General features: G+C 40.5%; 1 protein-coding gene across 5 annotated transcripts in view; it reads right to left on the minus strand.

The window, feature by feature from the left end:
* The window catches only part of JAK1 (Janus kinase 1), a 63,999-nt gene that overhangs the window by 5,655 nt on the left and 38,891 nt on the right, over window positions 1-19,453 (minus strand). For 4 of the 5 annotated variants that reach the window (XM_052800378.1, XM_052800379.1, XM_052800380.1 and 1 more), the window contains exons 5-19: window positions 16,762-16,915; window positions 14,658-14,821; window positions 13,736-14,078; window positions 12,049-12,222; window positions 11,128-11,285; window positions 10,277-10,400; window positions 8,512-8,701; window positions 6,417-6,523; window positions 5,013-5,159; window positions 4,122-4,209; window positions 3,428-3,555; window positions 2,904-3,039; window positions 2,293-2,444; window positions 1,011-1,161; window positions 146-240 (exon numbers count right to left, since the gene is read on the minus strand). In XM_052800378.1, coding sequence (XP_052656338.1) covers window positions 146-240; window positions 1,011-1,161; window positions 2,293-2,444; window positions 2,904-3,039; window positions 3,428-3,555; window positions 4,122-4,209; window positions 5,013-5,159; window positions 6,417-6,523; window positions 8,512-8,701; window positions 10,277-10,400; window positions 11,128-11,285; window positions 12,049-12,222; window positions 13,736-14,078; window positions 14,658-14,821; window positions 16,762-16,915 — 2,311 coding nt within the window. The remainder of the gene's footprint in view (window positions 1-145; window positions 241-1,010; window positions 1,162-2,292; window positions 2,445-2,903; window positions 3,040-3,427; window positions 3,556-4,121; window positions 4,210-5,012; window positions 5,160-6,416; window positions 6,524-8,511; window positions 8,702-10,276; window positions 10,401-11,127; window positions 11,286-12,048; window positions 12,223-13,735; window positions 14,079-14,657; window positions 14,822-16,761; window positions 16,916-19,453) is intronic. The other variant, XM_052800382.1, reaches the window with a different exon arrangement.

Raw genomic sequence — 19,453 nt, forward strand, 5'->3', positions numbered from 1 at the left:
AACACTGACTTACCATAGTGTTACTGATGCGCTATTTTAGGCATTTACGATTCACGTCTTCCTGTCGTGACACAGAAAGCACACACAGCTGTGTATACACACACACAGAACGCGGATAAGTGTTCCTATCTGACATTCCTCTTACCTCTCCCAAGTCACGGATTCTTTTCAAGAATCGTTTTTCAAAGAGCGTGGGATCGACCTCTGTGAAGGGCTTCTTCTCTGAGACGATATCGGGATCTGGGTGTGGGAAAAAAAAGAAAAAAAAAAGTCCCAGGTCAGACAGATTCCTGCAAGAACATCTTGGTCTTGACACTTCAAGGCATCCTTGCTCACTTCCAATCTGCTGCTGTTAGAGTGTGTCTATCCCTACTGTCACAGCTTTTCTTATTTAAATCCTGCCTACTTCTTGACAGGGAATTCCTTCCATTTGTACGTGCCAGTCTATCACTTGCTGATCTTCCTCACTTTGTAGGTTGCTCACTGGGTCTTCTTCCAGATTCTGATTCAGTTTTCTCTCGACATACTTCCCACCCTGCAGTAGTTATTCAGCTTCTATGATTATTTATACTAGGTGTGCGAAGTCAAGTTCTACCCTTACTACACACTGAGCGTCTGTTAGTTGCTCTGTTGTAATTTCAACAGAAAATGAACCAGGAAGCAGAGTTATCCGTGTTAATGCTCTGCTTCGGTCAAGAGAGTCCTATGGAAATCTCGTGGAGCTCAAAGATTGTCCTGAAACTATCTTAAGCTGCTGTATAAAGTAGGCACCATCGAATGAACCGGCAGGAACACCAACACAACTTAAGCCACACATTCAGTATGAATTAAACACTCGCATCCTATTTGCACTCGTCTACAGAAAGGGTTAGTTCCATTGTTGTAGGGACACAACACGCTGCTGTCAATACAACCACACAGAAGAATGCTGCTGTAAGGTGCCCAACTCAGCCAAATAAACCGGCCTTCCTTATCCCTCCCTCCAGCTGATAAGCAAGACCATGCCTTACTTTGTTCCTCCAGTTTGTTGATGTCTCTCATGATCGCTCTGAAGAAGGGTCTCTGATGGGGGTCGTAGTTCATGCACTGTTTCATCAGGTCCGCTAGTTCCTTGCACGATGGTGTTGCCAACACAAAATGCCCCTCGTAGAACCTCTCCTTCTGTAAGGCACAAATGAAAACTCCGGCATGAATTTTAGCTTTTAACTTAATAAACCCATGTTCTACATCAGAAGATGTGACCGTTCGATCCTTAACTCGCTGTGAACCTTTACTTAACTTTGCCAAGGAAATCCTCCTTTTCAGCATCTCTAAACCATCTCCTAACAGTAGAGAATCATTATTGTGCGGAATCTGGCGTACTTTGGAGCAACCACATAGAACACATGAAGTTTCTAAAATGTGCTGAAGATTTCACCTTTCAGAAGTTATTTTTCTGCCAGGTTTGCCACGTTATTTACACACTGGGACGAATGGCTGAGTGGAAATGCTTGCCAAGGAAACACCACAACACTGGCTGCTCTTCACAGCCCCTGAGAAGTTACCAGCTTCGGGGCAGATGGGATGAGGGTGGGCTTGTGCATTTTCTAAGCTCTGCAGAACCACCCCGGCTGCCTGCCACATGCAGGAAGCGGACTGTAGCCAGGGCAGCAAGTTCCTTTCAGCCACCTCCTGTTAAAACAACTTGGGCAGTGACTCAAGTACTCAGTCATTTCCTTCAGACGAGCAGCAGCTGCCTTGCTCCACTGCCTTCCCAACACAGCAAAACTTCAAGAGAGAAAATGCACATTTGGAACATATGCTGAGGGACTCCAGCAGTGATGAAGAGAAACTGCCAGCAGTAAGGCAGAACGCGATTTAAGTGTTTTTGATTTCAGAATGAACAATAATGGCATCCCACAGGAGACTAGTTCTGAACCAATGTCCAAAAGAAACAAGCAATAACAGAATAATGTAGCTGCTTTTAAGCGGAACCTCAGTCAGTTTATAACTGGACATAGGGCTTAGAAAAGGACAGGTGTGAGAGCATCAGAAGTTCTGATTAATTGTTACTATGCTGAGTTTTGAAAATCCCCAGCAAGGTCAGGTTGAAGCAGTAATTAGCAATTTTTGCAGTAAGGACAAGAATTCCTGCTGCAACCTGTGGCAATTTAGGTGGATCAGCCCCTTATCAAGTCCAGCTGAGCTGGTTTTCCTGTAAGTTGAAAATAACTCAGATTGGGTATAGAAACTGAAGTGCCAAAGAGGATGTATCTGAGATGTCAAGGTAAAGTTTACGTAACATAGTTTTACCTCTGCTAACGTCTTGTCTTTCAGCGGTATTTCTCCATTATAGCAGATTTCCCACAGTGTTGTACCAAAACTCCACTTATCTGCTGCAATGCTCAAATTTTTGGAGTCTTCAACACATTCAGGTGCGATCCAGGGGATTCGCTCAACACATTCTTAGATAAAACACAGAATCAATGCATTTTAGAGTCAATATCGAAGGACTAAAAAACCAGCCTTGTAACTTAATTATTCTCTTCTACAGCTGCTTAACTAAAATAAACTAAAGCTACAGTATTTGTCCAGTTCCAGGGAAATCTTGATTCTCAAATCCCTGCTCTCAGAAGGGTGATTCCGTGGCTTTTACAAGCTCATGCATTGAGCCATCCAGAAACTGAGATTCCTTCTATATTATCTCACTAGACTTAACGTGATTTTTTTAAGAGAAATGAATACAGTAAGCACCCAAAGTCAGCAACACTCCTTTACTTCTGTGTAGTTTTCAGATTCATGAAAGCTGATCGCTTCTATACTAGAGCCAGTTCTAGCTGGTATAAATGGTGTTTCTTCCTTTCCCCTTCCCCACCACACTGAAAAAACACACTGAAAAGAGAAATCTGATTCCTATACCATACCTTGTCTGGACAGCACAGTTATTGGTATTCCTGGGTCACTCAGCTTTATAAAAGGACCATATTCCGTGTCAATTCCCTCTCTTGCCAGTAGGATGTTTTTAGTACACACATTTCCATGTACCAAATCTTTATCTTCCTACAGTAAGGCAGGAAAAGAATAGTGAGTGCAGTGAGCTAGCAGTGCTCTCTAAGTGCTCAAATATACCTATAGCATAGGGGTTCATTGTAAAAATACTCCAAGCTGAAAACCAAAAACACAGCTAGGAAGCTATTATCCTAGAGAAAAACAGGGAAAGCAGGAGCAGGGAAACACACTGTTCACTCTTAAGCATTTGTATTTGTAGAGCTGATGCATTTTGGAAAAAAACCCAACGTTATATTCCTTTTTCACAAAGGGCATAATTGCCCATTGCACAGTCCCACTACCTGAGAAAGGAAATTCATTAGTTACTAATGCACATGAAACCTCTGCAGCGTGGACTGCAGCAGCTATAGGCAATGCTTTTGTCAAGATGCCTTCTTACCAAGTAGCTTAGGGCACTTGCAAGTTGCTTGGCAACTTTGAATTTCCAAGGAGTTGTCAGAACTTCGCTCTTCCGATGCATAAACAGATCCAGAGGCCCAAATTCAACAAACTCTTCAACCATGATATCTGCAAAGGCAGATGCATAAAGTCAGTGTCGCAATAACCGGTGTCAGAGTAATCTTAACAGGCCTGTTACCATCTTCCCCCGCTCCAGGCAAGGTGGTTACAAAATGTCTTTATTTCTTTATTTCACCTTCCTTTAAGTTTATTTCAGTGCTCAGAGTCCAAATTAAAAGGCAGAGAAGAGTGGCTTTATGTAGTAAGCGAACAGTAAACATGGAACAAAGCATTTCAAAGACCACAGGGCAGAGCCTTCCCAGGGAAATAACCTCTGCCAGAAGGCTGGTTTGTATTGGCACTACCACTATCACTCTGGCATGCCGACCTCAAGGAATCATCCTGTAAGGCGCTTACTCAAAGACAGCATTGGAAGAGGAAACTTGTTAGCAGAAAGGACTTTGCAGCTGCCTTGCTGTTCCAATTCCACTTCTGTCTGCACTGAAAAAATCAAGAGGCAGCAGCTGCTAACCCCATCTCCCCCCACGATGCTAGCACTGAACTGAATGGCTGCCCTGTCCCTATCAAGCCCGCTGCTTAAGCGTGCTGCCTCGAGAGACGTTCGCTGAACTCACTTTCTACATCACGGACGCAGACTCCGTGGAGGAGGACAATGTGCTTGTGAGACACCTGCCTCATCATGCTTGCCGTTTCAAAGAATGCCTGTTAGAAAGTGAAAGAGGTTAGCCATTAAACCGCTGGTCATCGTGGCAGTCATCCAAGTGTTTAACAAATACAGAGCATCAAGTAACAGAAACATTTGCAGAAGATCGCTGTGTTTTCTAATAACATAAGGGGTCAACAATGGTAGGGATGTGCCATCCCGCTGCAGTAATGGGGCAGCGGAGCGCTGTCAGAGATGTGGTGGTGTTCACTAGGTCATGTAAGCAACCAGTGCTCTTCCCTGCACTCCTGCGGACATGCATATACGAGGTCTTAGCATCCTCTGTGTGACACGTTAGCCTCTCTTACTAGATGATTAAGCAAAATGCAGGTCAAGTAACTTGCCTGTGGCCATGTCGGTGACAGACTCACAGCCCAACACACAAGGCAGAGGCAATTTCTGGTAGGCAGCAGTACCCTCACTGAACTCCACGGCCCTCAAGTGACACAGCTGCAAGACCCTGGGTATGGGCGTGATGGTGCGTTTCGTACCACAGCAAGGGCTGCGTCTGTTTTCCTTGCGCTTATGGTCTGCACGCGCGCAGGCTGGAAGTGAGCACTGGCATGCTCCAGCCAGACCCGATACTGCTGCCTGTCTAATGAGATCAGCTTACCGAGTAGCTCAAAAATGCTGGTCGAGGATGGATTTGACTGCCTAAAACGGTGAGATACACCTTCAGCATTTTCCCATTCCCTTACTATATACACAACCCCTTTTTTCTAAAGGCTTTTCATAGTTAACCATGCACAATATGGTGAGGCCCAGTATTTGTAGTACAACGGATAAAAAGGAGAAAACTTGCCAAAGAAATGTCTCTGTGGCTGGGGTCCAAGACTTTGAGGAGGACTTTAATCTCTTTTTCATTTTGATATCCTTCATTCTCATCATCTTTGTAGTTGAGAATCCCTGAGTAAATCTGTGTTCTCGTCCCTCTTCCAAGATGTTCGCCCTAAGACATAACACACCATATATTTCCAAACCAAGACATAAAGCAAACAAGTGTAGATTTACACAAATACTTGAATCTGCACTCTATTCTGCCTCTAGAGGTAGAGAGTGGACTTAGCCCTCCACTTCATCTAGCTACATATAGACTTAAAATTATTACAGTGAGAAACCAATGACGGCATGTTATTCTTTGCTTCAGTGGTCTCTCTACGCATACTCACCACTGTAAATTCATTTGATGTTAAAGGGCTATCACATCTCCATTAACATCAAACAGGTTCAGTGTGGTTTAACATTATTAGACTAAACACCAAATGAATAAATAATAACTCGTTTCTTATTTACAATAAGCTGCTATTGAGGCAATCTTTAATGTGTTTCCAAAAGTTAGAGGAAGTAATATTTCAATGGAACGCTTTGTTTGGGAAAGCAATTTCCTCCTAAATAACAGAGGATTCCGCCTTCAGATATTTTTGCAGGAAGCCTGCATGCTGACTGTAAATATACCAATCAAAAAACAATTAACATAATCCATATCTGTCCTCCCCAGTCAGTAATGCAATTTAAAAAAAAAAAACAACCAAAACTTTTTATTTAACTGAAAAAGCTAACTGCATGATTTAAGAGCTCAGGTCTCTTAGAAACATTAAATGGGATTTGTGCATTCAAGCCACTGTGTGGTTTTTTTAAGTTTATTCAGGTCACCCGCATCACTAACTGCAAACAACTGCCAGAAAATTTGGGAAAATTTGGGTGCTAAATCAGTTTGGAACATAAAATTTTGAATGCTAAGGCTCTTCAGAGCTTTTGAATACTTCACCCTTTTTTTTTACTGTAGGATATTATCTTAAAACTTCAATTTACCTGTTTCTCTGATATGTCAGGCTTTAAACAATACAGCCACATTTAGCAACAAATTAGCTAGGAAAACCAGCTCTTAAGACTTTAATGATTTTTTAAGAATGACCTTAGAAGCACCTCTTTCCACAGACATTAGAAAATTGCTCAAATATCAATTTGAATATAGTGAAAGGCATTACTGCCGAGCTTCTCTTCTTTTTCCACACAAGGACATATAAACATTTAGATTCTGCAATAAGAGGCTTTAATACAAATAAAGATTCAAATTAAATTTTGGTGAGGAGAAATGGGAGTGGAAGAACCAGCCAGAATGGGGTGATTTTGTATTACTTGACTGGGTACAGTGGGCTGCCACACTTCGATTACAAGAGAGAAGCACAGGTCAGCAGCTTCCTACCTGCATGATTTCTTCCTTGAGGATTCGATGGAAACTCAGCTGCCCTAGGTGATAAGCAGGCTGCCATTCCTGCGCCTTCTTGGTTGCAACTAGCAAGTTGGAGATTTCTGGAAGGCAGGGAGAGAAAATATTTTTTAAGACTTTTCAAAGATAACTGCATTCACCCTTCTCAGTCAATAGCACTACTGTATATGCTCACTGCAAGGTAAATCCCCAAATGAACGAGGAGGAGGGAGAAAAGAAGAAACTTTGATTTCACTTCTACTCATGTAACTTCTATTCCATCATTCAACAAAGAATTCACTACAGCAGAGCTACATATTTTATATTATAAATACAATGTTAATATTAGCCATATTGGGGCTGATATTAAGAAACTGAATAGTGCTTACTGCACAGAGGAATACCCCGGACTGAAAGAGGCAATACCTCTGCTGTACAGTAAGTAAAATAACATACACTCCCTCCTGCCAAAAGGTATGTCTCCCTTCCAGTGTGCAGATGGATAAGGGGTAGCTGGAGTCTCATGTCCTCTCTTTACCTCCTTTGAAAATTCCTTGCGCTCTCGGAAAAACTAACAGTTTGTTTCCAGAGCACTGGAATTAAACTAGGGAACGGGAAATGAACAGAAGGAAAAGACTCAAAAGGCCGGTACTTGCTCCCCACCGCTTCTGGTCAGGGAGAGGCATGGTTAGATCCAAAAGCCTTGCACATTAATTTTGTCTTCCTGTGTTTGACAGCAGGCGTTATTTATTATGATACAATGGTTTTAGATGTCTGCGTGCATCTGGCCTTCCCATTACTGTGAGCAGAACATGTGCGTCGGGGCTAAACCGTGATCTAGCACTCTGAAAACAATAAGTAATGAACCATACACTGGAAAAACTGCTTCATTTCTGCATCCCCTAAACTTTTGTGAATAACTGATTAAATAGATTCAAAACAAAGGAAAAAAACCAAAACAAAACAGGGAAGAGACAGAACAGGGAACAGCACAGATAATGCACTGGATCCCACTGTAACTAATGCCAATGAAAAGCTGAAGTAGGCAGTCAACTCCTTGACCCGTTTTATTTTATCCCAAATACAGCTGTCAAAATGTAATCAAAATGTCAAAATGTATAATCTCTCCACGCTCCAGACAATTACCAATGTTATTCAAAGTGCTGATAAGCTCAGTGTCTATCTACAGAGTACTCTCCTCTAAAACCATCAGAACGAGCAGGTAATTAATACAGCTCAGTTATTCCCCTTATTCTAACAGGAAACCATTATCTGATCAACACAATCACGCCAGTGTGTTTCCTCTTTCATACAAAATTCAGCTGCAAGACACTTGTAGTTTATAGCAAACAATTTTAGTAAGTGTTGGCATTAACAGTTTAACAAATGCACAATTGTCCCAGCCCTCTCAAATCTGACCTTACTGACTGCAAGGCTGTTCCGCTTGCTAACAGTTGCAGACCAAGCCTTCCCCGCTGCTTCTAATAGAGTAAACAACAGCTCGTAATGACAGCAAACAAGCTTCAAACTGAAGTTTGCCGCATAACCACTGCAGGTTGCAACCCTCCTTTGCTAGAGGAATGCAACATGATGCATGGCAGCACTGCCTGGCATACGTGACTCGGTGGAGCAAAGGAAGAACCTTATATAGTCCCTGCTTCACCACAGCGTTTCAGCCCATGACTGAGTCAGCTGTGACATTTTCTTTCTAAACAAATCTAGAGTTCCACCTCTGCTGTCAATACTGCAGGGCCAGCTGTTTAGGTGCAAAAAGGGAAACCAGAACTTTTCTGTCATTTGAAAAGTTCACACAAACAAGGCTCATGAGAAGCACCAGCCCCCTGAGCATCCTGTGCTGAGCTTGTAACATTGAAAGGAAACCCCTAAAACCTTGTTCGCAGCACTTGCTTTTGCCTTCTGGCAAGACACCTCCTCCACAGAGAAGAAACTTTATATATAATCTTTTAAGTGACAAAAGAGCTTCACACAAGAATACAGAACAAACCAAAGACACTAAGAATGCCTGCTATTTCTGGAGTTTGTCTCCTTTCAACAACAAAGTTCATTGCCTCTCTTAAAGGAGACTACCTACCTCTTGGTTTTGGTTGGCAGCACCTCTTCAGTGTAAAGCTTATGTTATCTGTCCGAAGTATTTGTCCTTTCAGGTGATCCATCAGCTCTTTTAAGGATGAAAAAGATTTGTTTGAACCATGTAGGAAATACCCGCCTTTCTTCACCTCAATCTGGAAGTTCTTGTACTGGATTGAATTATTTATCATCTGCTATTAGGGGGCAAAGGGGAAAAAAAATAAAAGAAAGCAAAATATAATCATTAAAGTGAAAGGATGTTTTAAAGCCATAAAGGCTCTCCAGAAGCCTTTGAAATTACATGTAGTACCAGTTAATCACTTGTTCCTAAGCTAGTGTCCTCTAATCAAACTCCAATGAAGTAGAAAAAGGCCCTAAAATTTCCATAACCTTCAGTCCCAGGAAGGCTCATAATAGAGTGGAAGAAGAGCAACATAAAGATGTAATCATCTAACAAGTCCAATTACAGCTTCTGTGTTCTGCAGAGCCTGAGAGTATGCAGAAGCTCTGACTCTTCAGAAGGAATTTTCTCTTCACTTGGTCAAGAATTGCAGAATCTGGACCATGGTTTCAAAATCTCAACTTAAAAATAGCAAAACTCCCTTTCACAACCCAGATTGTTCAGCAAGTGAAATGAGATTTCAGGCTGCTGTTCAAACCTCCCAGTTTCATTCAAATGTATTGAGGAAGAATGACTGAACTTTTGTACTTCTCTATCTCAAGCCCATTCCCTTTCAAGTTCTACCCTCTACTGCTTCCTCACCTCCACCATACTGCAGCTTCCCATCACCTCTCTTTCCTCTCTAAGCCTCCCAATGAGGTTGAATTTTTTCCAAGACAAAATTAATTTCTTGTTTCAATGCCTCTGTTGCCCTGTCTGTTAGAAGACAGTGTTGATCATACAGGTTTTTTTTTTGCAAATGTCTACAGAAGATGAACCAAATATCAATGCTAAGAGATTACTATTATTTCCAAGAGGTTTTTTTCATCACTTTGTCGTTTCTTGTTTCAAATGACCCTTCTTGATCTCATAATTGACTCTAATACATTTTAATAACAACATTTTTTTCTAAGAGAAGGAAAACAGTTTATATGTCTTTACACTATTATTATTATTCTTGTGTGAACACTTTAAATATCTTCCCCAAACTAGCAAGTCAGCTGCAGACTTCCAGCTGAGGTCAGTAAAATTCAAACTTCCGTGCAGTTGCTGCATTCTTCTTTTCTACTTCTAACTGGTTCTCATCCCTATCCCACCACATGAGCTTTTACTTATCACTCATCTTTCACAAAATATGTTCCACTAGCTAACTGTGTTTATGTCCCCTTCTGTGGTGCTCTACATGTAAAGGCAACTGTCCTCAGGCGCTATTCTTTTACAGTGTGTCAGTAGAAATACATTCATGTAATTAAATCCACGTTCAAGAAACATTAGGTAAGTTGCAGTGACAAATTCTGTATGTCATTCTTACATCATATGAGTTTAAAAAGCTTCATTTCAATCATGTTCATGCACAGTTTTATTGCTATGAATGGAAATATTCTGGATGTAATGAATCATATTTGTAGATACAGTATATTTGTAGAGATAGCACAGGATTCCAGGGAAAATGAAGCTGTGAGTACAAGTATCCACCCTCAGCTGCATCAGCTATCAAAGATAAGAATGTCTGCCCTAAAGAACATAAATATATCAACACGGATTACAGGGAGCTGCTAGTCTTTAGCTCATTATCAAATGACTGCTGGGAGCGCCACACCTGACGTACCTCTGAGCCTTCAAAACAAGTCACTGTCATGAGAATGTGGTTAAAGTTCGTGCAGCTCCATCTCAACACATACATGCCTGCTTCGTTCCCTTCCTGTCGCAGTTTGTTGATGGCATATTCCGTGCTGAAAGAGTCAATGCACAAATGAGGAAAGCCAACAAATGAGCAGTTGCACCCCAAATCTATTATTAGTAAATACAGAGGAGAGTAATCCTATACTTGCAGCAAAAATGAGTAACAGCAACTAAGACATATTTATATTATTATTAAAACATGATTTAATTGTGTGCATTACACACACTCACATTTACCTGCCAAAGAGCAAGGGAAGAAAATTTTATTAAGCTCTTAGCATGCTTAATGGGGAAATTCCACATCCAACACAGTGTGCACGTAAGCTCTCAGTTTTCTACATATTGCATCTTCAAATATAAAAGGAAAAGCCAAAAATGTGGGCAGAAGGGAAAATAATTGCTTTAGCTATTTAAAAAAACCAAAGGCTTTGTGCCTCCATCCAAGTACTCCCAGTGTCAGTGTAGATACAGTTCAACTCTGTTTACCTAAAATATTCCCAGCTGTTCAACTGACAATGATCTTTATAGCTATTAGTGAAGTAAGGCTCAAAATACTCCGATAGTGAGGAAACACTGGTTTTATAGATGAGTAAGTTGATGTGGAGAAAATCAGTGATACTTTTTCCATATAATCATTAGAAAAAAGAAGTTATTCTACAACATTTTGTTGAACTAACAACCTTCCAAATGTCAGATTTCCTCAGTGGATTCAATATGCAGTAGTATTAGAGGACTAACTATTCCAGTGGAAAAATACAAATCAAACATTTTACTAACCAAATGGGACCATGGCATCCATTTTTTATGTTGTGCTCAATCAGTGGGGGAGCCACATCTGTGCAGAGATAATGGTGGGCATCTGCTGTAAGTCTGAAGTATCCATCTATCAACGATGCAAATGACAGGGCCTCATCATGTGAGGATAGTTTTAATTCCTAAAACAAAAAGATATTTTAGTCAAGAATTCTTACAGTTCCACTAAAACATTTCAGGAATGTTTTCATAGGCAGCAATTTTTGCATGAAGTGGCTAAAAAATTGTCCAGAAAGCTATGACAGAAAACCATATACATTTAGGAAACCAACACCGACCATCCTCTATGCTCCCCACTCATTACTGGCTAGAAAATTCCATTCTCCAGCGTGACTTATATTCTGCTGTAATCCTACACGAGACCTGTCAGGCAGACTCCTGTGCCAGGCTTTGTAAAACACCAGAAATTCAGGACTGGGGCAGTCATGTTGGGTTTGAAGCCAAGGGCACTCTGGCAGCTCCTTTCCAAATTCTAACAGCTGGCAGCCCACAGCAAGAAGAACTGGGTATCTATAAACCAACTCTCCTCTCCCACCCTCCCAGGTCCTCACCCTCTGCCATCCTTGCTGAACTCCTCTTTCTTGATGCTGTTTTTGGCTATCCAAGTTGTACAGAGGAAGGCCACAGGCCAAGAAGCGTATCAAGGAGCCACCAGGCACCGGTGGTATGCAGTAACAAGTCTAGAAAAGCAACTGTGCTCACCAACTCGCTGCTCTTCTAACTAGCGTTTTCGCATTTGTACAGTGTTGAAGGCAGCATATTAAACTGTTGTTTAAGAGTCCCATTAGAAAATGTTCCTCAAGGAGGTTGTCACCTGTTGCCCAACAACACTGTGTCACTACAGCTTCCCACGGGAAGGAAACCCATCCAAGGTTTGGTTCTTACCATCCTTTTGTTATCCTGCTTGTTAATGCTAACTGTAGACTCCTTGATGACAATGTGGGTGATTTCAGGAAAATAGGAAAAATTGTTCCATAAGTCTCGAATTTTTTGTTTTTCTTCATCCTTTTTGATTTTGCCATCAGACTTTTTCTTCTTCTCTTTCTCTGTCTGTACAGACTGCAGATACATTTTGGATTAAAGTATACTAATAAAACCATATTTTTTTAGCACAGTGTTTTTACACTAAACCAAAAATTCATGCCATGTTCATCCAGCTATTTTATTCTTGAATGCTTTTTGCACCGATCATCAATTCATTTACATGTTCAGTGTGTCTGTATTGCAAGGATATACTTCAGTCAAGAACAGTCCATAAGACAGTCTTCATGAGGATAAAAGAAACCAGTCATTAGCTACGTAACTTACCTCTCTCTCGGTATACTAGCAATAACTTTAGTAGCAGTACAAGGCTGAAAGGGTTCTGCTGAGATTTCCAAATTACGTACTTGAAATGTTCTCTCAGAGCTCAGCCCAAAGGCAAGAGCCACATTCATCTCGCACTGCATGCCTGAACTGCCGACAGCAGATGAAATTCTGCATGCAGACCACAATGAAGCTGAGCATCTTACAGGTCAAAAATTACTAGTAACTACTTATTTTAAAAACTTAAATGTTCAGGCTGAGCAAAGCTTCCTGCTAGTCACAGAAAGGCTCTCACTGCGATGAAAATCTTTGGTTTAGGCATTTAAATAAATATAATCTACAAATAAGCAGAAACAGGAGCCTTACAAGAAACAGGCTGCACTTCTTGCAAGCTTTTCTGCTCAAATAGCAGCTCTTCCTTCCCTCCCCTCCCATTAATATTATCATTTAAAACAGAAATTCTCCATCAGAGATAGAGAGAGATAGTTAGCTTACATCTAAATGAAGTGAAGCACAATGCTTTCTATGCTACAAAAGATAACTATCAGCAGGGTTCTCATCACTGTGGGGAACTGAGGCAAGCAAAAAGAGGTCTATTTGTTCAATATTGTATGTGGAGAAAAACTGTAGAATATGCCATAACCCCTTCAAACTTAGAGCATATTTAATATTTATGTATGCAAAGTACAGAAGAGATTAACCAAAGTGACCTCAATTAGCAGCACTGACACAAGGAGCAACATATAAAATATCACTGATGTGGGAAAGCTTAGCTTTAATGTCACTCTATTTTAATTTATTCATGAAAAGTCTATGAGTATGAGCAAACATGGCACCTGGGGTGCCATATACAGAAAAGCATTATCAGACTTTGATTATCAAGACAGAGCACCAAACCATAAAGGCCTCCACAGACATTAATCTTTCAAAACTTGTGTCTGGTCTGGCAGATATAGTACAGTCCTTAATTTTCCTGATGAACAGGTTGCCCACAGAGGTTGTGCAGTGTCCATCCTTGGAAGTTTTCAAGACCAGAATGGATAAAGCCCTGAGCAACCTGGTCTGATCTCAAAGCTAACCCTGAACAGGGGGTTGGGACTAGAGACCTCCTGAGGTCCCTTCCAACCTGCATAACCCTATAATCCTATGAAAGAAGTCCTTTCAATAAAAAGCTGATTTGCAGTGTCTGAAGATCATGACCATTTTTTAACAGTTGTTATGTCCCCAAAAGCAATCCTCTAATTCCCATTTATCAAGGGATACTTACATTTGGCTTGAGTCTCCACTGAATTCCATTGTTTCCTGTTACGATGACTTCATATAGTGGGAGGATCTCACTGTCTCCACAATTAAATATATTTATTTCATTCTCAGATGAAATCAGCAAAAACGAAGTCTCAAAAATTTCTGCTCCATAATGTTTAGTCAAGGTCTCCATCGTTGATAAGTATTTAACTTTCAGATCACGTGGAGACACACTACTGTCGCAAATGGTTTTGTTGTTAAACTCTTTAAGGAAATGCTTGAAAACATTATTTATCCGAATCCTGGTTAAGAAATTCCTCTGTCTGATAGTCTTGTTCAAAGTTTCAGGAATATAATGCTTATAACTAGAAGGAAAAAACAATGCTATGAGTCAATACCATTGTCTCCTAAACTTCTAACTCTCTAAAATGTGCAACTGCCTTACTTTGAAAGCTACAGAGAACAAGATGCAGTAAACCACTGTGCAGTTGGTACTGTAGCAGTGGTTTACAGCATTAATAGCCAATAGGAATTCAAATAATAACCTTATCTGAAAGCTTTTTAGTCAGATGGATACAGCCCACTCAAATCAATGACACAATTTATTCTAACAGTTTTCTCATTAGGTTGCCACTTAACAACACTGCCATTTCTGAACCAGCTAACCAGAACCCTGAATTTACAGCAAGTCAATCGGCACCCAACACATTGGTATGCTGGGTGCACTAGCTGCATAGATTTCAAATACTCTCCAGGCAAGAAAAAATTCCAGTTTTCTAATACATATCCTTCTTGACAAGGTTAGGAAGACCCACTTAGCAATAGCAGTGTTGGAGCTTGTAACTCCTGTACAGTCAGACTCTGGAAGTTAGAATGCTTAAAATCCCTTCTGGGAAGAGAAATGCAGCAGACCCAACAGTGACAAAGAAGTTATTCCAACTTACCTGATATCTTTGGGAAGCTCTGGAAGCTTCACATTTTTCTTGATGGCATAGTGAGAGATTGCAAGGACAGCCATCCCCAGACATTCGTTTTCAATTTCATGAACCTCTTGATCATTTTTAGGATCACGTATTGGTGCCAGGCCTTTCACTAAGTCATACTGACCCTTAATAGGAAGCAAGAAAAGAAAGCTACCAAATTTATTATTTGTCATAGTTTATCTATGAGCAAGCAGTATGTCGTGAGATCTCAAGCTCTCCTTGAGCAAGAAGAGTCACCCAAAACTGAAAGCCAGGACAGGAAAAGGTAGGGGAAGAAGGGAAGAGCTGTGCAATAGATGCATTCTTCTCTTAGACCAGTGAAACAGAAACACAGGCAAGCACTAGTCACCCCACAAACCCTGCTGATTTGAGAAGAAACACCAACATTTGTGCCTGACATAAGTCTTTTAAAATGACAGTTTGTGGAACAGGTGGAATCACCATGTGGATCGTCACAGCACATCCATCCCATGTACAGTCCACAGCATTGTGGCTTTCACCAAGAACGTGTGTAGACATCCAGGGGGAACACCTGCACTGCTCAAACGCTTCCAAAACTCCTGTCCCCTTCTTCTATGTATTAGCCCTCCAAAAATTCCCTTTTTTGGTAATTAACTAAAGAAAGCACCACCCCTGTCCCCTTCTAGCACCATCATGGGTTTTTTTTCTGGTACGCAATAAAATACTTTGTGTCTCTGCTTTATCTCTGCCTTCCATCACCTGGTGTCTCTATGAACCTCATGCACTCAGTCTCTAAGCCACATCTCAAAACTGAGATTGCAAACTCTGTGGCAGCTGCCTGGCTCTGGGACAGTCTGAAAAATATTTGGTTACCAAAGAGCAAAGACATTTCTGTTGCCTTGTACTAGCATTACTGTTTTTATGTTTGGCCTTTTTTTAAAATGTTATTACCCAAAAGTAAAATTCTGCTCAATGCAACATTGTCTGACAACATCCATTAGGGTCCCTACTCATTCTGCAACTTAAAAGGTGTCTTCATTCTTTTTGCTGACGCTCAAAAAAATAAAAAAAAAAAAAGGACAAAAAAAACGGTTTTACAGCATGTTTTCAAACAGTGATTTTGCAAAGTTGCATGCATGTACACAGGAATGTTCATACAAAACAAGGTGTAAGTTTGATTACGCAGGGAAAAAATATTTGCTGCTTCTATTACTTTAGAATGCAAGTGGTACCATTAAAATGCACAGATAGCTGTAGCTAACTTGGTATTTTCTTGTATTGTGGTTTCACAACAAAACAAGGATTCACTGGAGCACCTTCATGGTATCTCTTTTTCTGGAGGACACAACCATATTTCAAAGTCTGAAAATTCTGCAGTAATTATGCTCAGAATTAACAGTAAACACGTTTTTCTCCAGTGCATTTCAGTTGCTCATTTCACAAGCCTTCATCAACTTCAATCTTTCCATTTCTTTGGTGAAACCAGACAGTTTCTGGTTTGCAAAATCATTTGTGTGATACAACCTTTTTTGTACAAGAGCACAAGCTTTCTGAAATAGGGACCCTGCTTACTTGCCCCGTCCAGCGTGCTGCATGTACTGCCAACAAGTGGGAGGCATAACCAAAGGAAAGAAAAATTGCATGTAAGCAGGCTGTGTGACAGTGGTTTTATCAGTCAATGTTTTAGCACCACGCAGTAAAAAAGACTCATTGAAAGGACACCATACTGTCAGTTTTAATACTGCTACTGCTCCTCTATAGGACTATAGATGTCAAAGTTATGTGCAAATGCTTTGCAAAAGAAAAGGTGATAGCACTTATATCCAAACCCAGTTAATACTAAAAGAAAGTATGCTGTAAAAATATAGCCCTTTTTGGACTGTGAGATATAGTTTCTTTACACGTTCTGCGTATGGGTAAATTGTTCTTCATGTAGCAAATTCTCTCCACCACGCAGAAGTATGAACAAAACACTTATCAATACTAACAGGTAAGGTTACATGTACTTTAGAATTTTGAAAATAGGTCTTTAAAGCAGCTTCTACTGGATCAAATAGTTTTTGTGTGACTACAATGGCAAAGATATTTGCAAGCAACCTCTCACCTGTGCAAAGATGTATTCTAATGAATTTGCATCAAGTATAGGGGTTCCTTCTGGTGCCAGCTTCTTCTCGTAAGAGTTCTTTGCCTTCCTTGGGGAATGCCTCCACACTGAGGGTTCGTTTTCACTAGTGCCATGCCAGTTTGTAAAGTAGTATCTTGCAAGAAAAGAGGAATAAACTTTAAAAACGTTTGGGGAAATCCTCCATTTACATTAGATGCGTATTTTAATCTTTTAAAAGAAAATCAGTTAGAAGTCAAAATCCGTCAATCTTCTGCCCTGAGGTTGCAACTTAAGTGGTCCACTGCTGAAACCACATGCCTGGCCGGAGGAACTGTGGAAAAATGGTGTATTAGTCAAAGATCTTTGGCATTTCCACTCAACAGTATCTCACTCAACTCACGATCCCATGCCTGCCTGCCTGTTGCATCCCTGTACAGCCCACCAAACAAGAAGCCACCACTCAGATGACAAGTACGTTTCCATCACCTCTGACATTACTTGAGCAGTGTAATACTTCTACTGTGCATTAACCAATGGCTGGCATTTGTATTCCAAGATAAAATGGCTCATCTAAAGGGTTAACAAGACTTTAGACCTCCTCTACAGGCACAGGGAAAAACAACTGCACTATGCCTCACCCCCTGGAATTTCTGTTTCCCTTTGGTTTTGGATGGAGCTGGTGAAAAATGCACTAATTCAAATCACCCAGTTTCAAAGGGACACAGTCAAATCTTCCGTGTATGTGACAAACATGCTTTTTACTCATATCTGTACACAAAGCTATTTAATTAAAAACCTGCTAAAGGAGTTGGTGTCTACTGAAAATTAATGAAATTTGAGTTCAAGCTCTGTTAGCACCTTTTGAGAAATCTTTGCCTAAATTACTCCAGAAATTTGTGTTTATCTGGGTTCTAGTAACACTTAAATCAAGTGAAGTTTAGTTAAATCTGGTTTGAATCAATGTGCCTTTTGCAGCGGTTCATGCCTTGCACATGATCATGAACTACTTACAGTTAAAAGGGTACAGCAGAGCAGATTTACCCAACTGCTAAGTAGGAATGATTTCTAGAAGACTATGTCAATCTAATTCCAGAGCAGCATTCAGCACTAGCAAAAGCAAACAATGCAGAATTATTGCATTGCGTATATATATTACTGCATTAATACAAAGGGTGGTGTGATATCAGACATTTCTGATGAACAGTGACCACCGTGAGCATCGCCTAATTTGTTTCACATTACTGTGACATCAACAGCAAAGCTTTTAATGTCTACCTAAATATGTGATCAAAATCATACAGAATTTTTGTGACCAAAATGAGATCAAACAGCTTTACACAGCAAAAAGACAAATGAATGTGAATGGTAATAGACACTGCACATAAAAGTAGTAGTAAACAAAAAGGGAGTGGAAAAAACCTAAGGTTTTAGGTAGAAAATGTTGAGGCATGTGATATCCAACTCCTGAATTGGAAATACATGTTTCCTGTATCGAAAGAAAAAGCTGAACAGATAAAGTACCTTATAATCTATGAACACATTTTGAGATACAAGTAAGAAATCTGTTTAAATAACAAACCACTATCTTGCCCAAGCAGTTTCATTTCAAATATAACGCAATAAAAACTGCAAGGGACATGTCGTGGAAGACAGGAAGACAGCAGGAAGGCAGCAAGTCAACTGGCAAACGCTTATGAACATTATGGTGCAGAACAACCCACATGCAAAAGTGTGTGTTTTAAAATACGTGCCTATATCTTCGTGACTTGTCTCTGACCAGAATGGGAGTTCATGGATTAAGCCCCAGTTCTGCAGTGGTTGGGACTGGTGTGTATCAGTCTCAGTGCAGAGTCAGGATCTCAAAGAGCAAAATAAAATTAGTACTTTTTTGTTCAGCACCACGTGTTTTCATCACATGTTATCTGTACAGTAAGTTGACCATTCAAATGAAGAACGGTGTATCAAATTACTCTTAAAGAGATGAGACTTTCCGTACAGTGTTTCTGTCCATTCTTTCTTTTTGGTAAGTCTTCTTAAGTCCCCCAAAAGCATGTATCTAGGAACACCAACACACAACTATGCCAAAAAATCCTGACAAGTACTGTTAAGATACTGCGGAACTCCTTTGGTTGAAGCATAAAAAGCAAAGCAAAGCAAATCCTTCTGCCTCCAGGAAATTACTTTGTTTCTGTATTTTATAAGATGAGTGAAAATTAATAACTCCAATTCTTTTGGTATTTCCTGAAAATAATTATGGGCAAGGTATTGTGTATTGTTTGTAATTGAGAGGAGAATTTGCTCCTTTCCCTATTAAACTGCACTGATTAAGACAACACTTAAAAGTTACAATAAAAATTAGAGCCCCATTGTTTGAGGAACCATATAAATAAAGGAGAGTCTCTGCCTTGAAGAGACCAATGAACTTGCGGTAAGGGGGAGGCAGATCATTACTATTCCACTTTCACAAACAGAAGTGGGAACACAAGCCTTCCAATTCAGAAGTCCTGCAAACGACCTGGAAAGGAGACGGCGTGCTCCTGAGTTTCAGGAGCATGACCTACCCCTCCTTTTGAACGCTTTAGTCCAAGGCAGGCACCTGCGGCACGGTGCCGCAGCAGGGAGGGGGGATTTGGGGAGTCAGCCCGAGCGGGTCACCCCTGGGACAGAGCTGTTTTACACTTCATCCGTTCAA

This window comes from Harpia harpyja, chromosome 11, assembly GCF_026419915.1.
Source record: "Harpia harpyja isolate bHarHar1 chromosome 11, bHarHar1 primary haplotype, whole genome shotgun sequence".
Lineage (NCBI taxonomy): Eukaryota > Metazoa > Chordata > Aves > Accipitriformes > Accipitridae > Harpia > Harpia harpyja.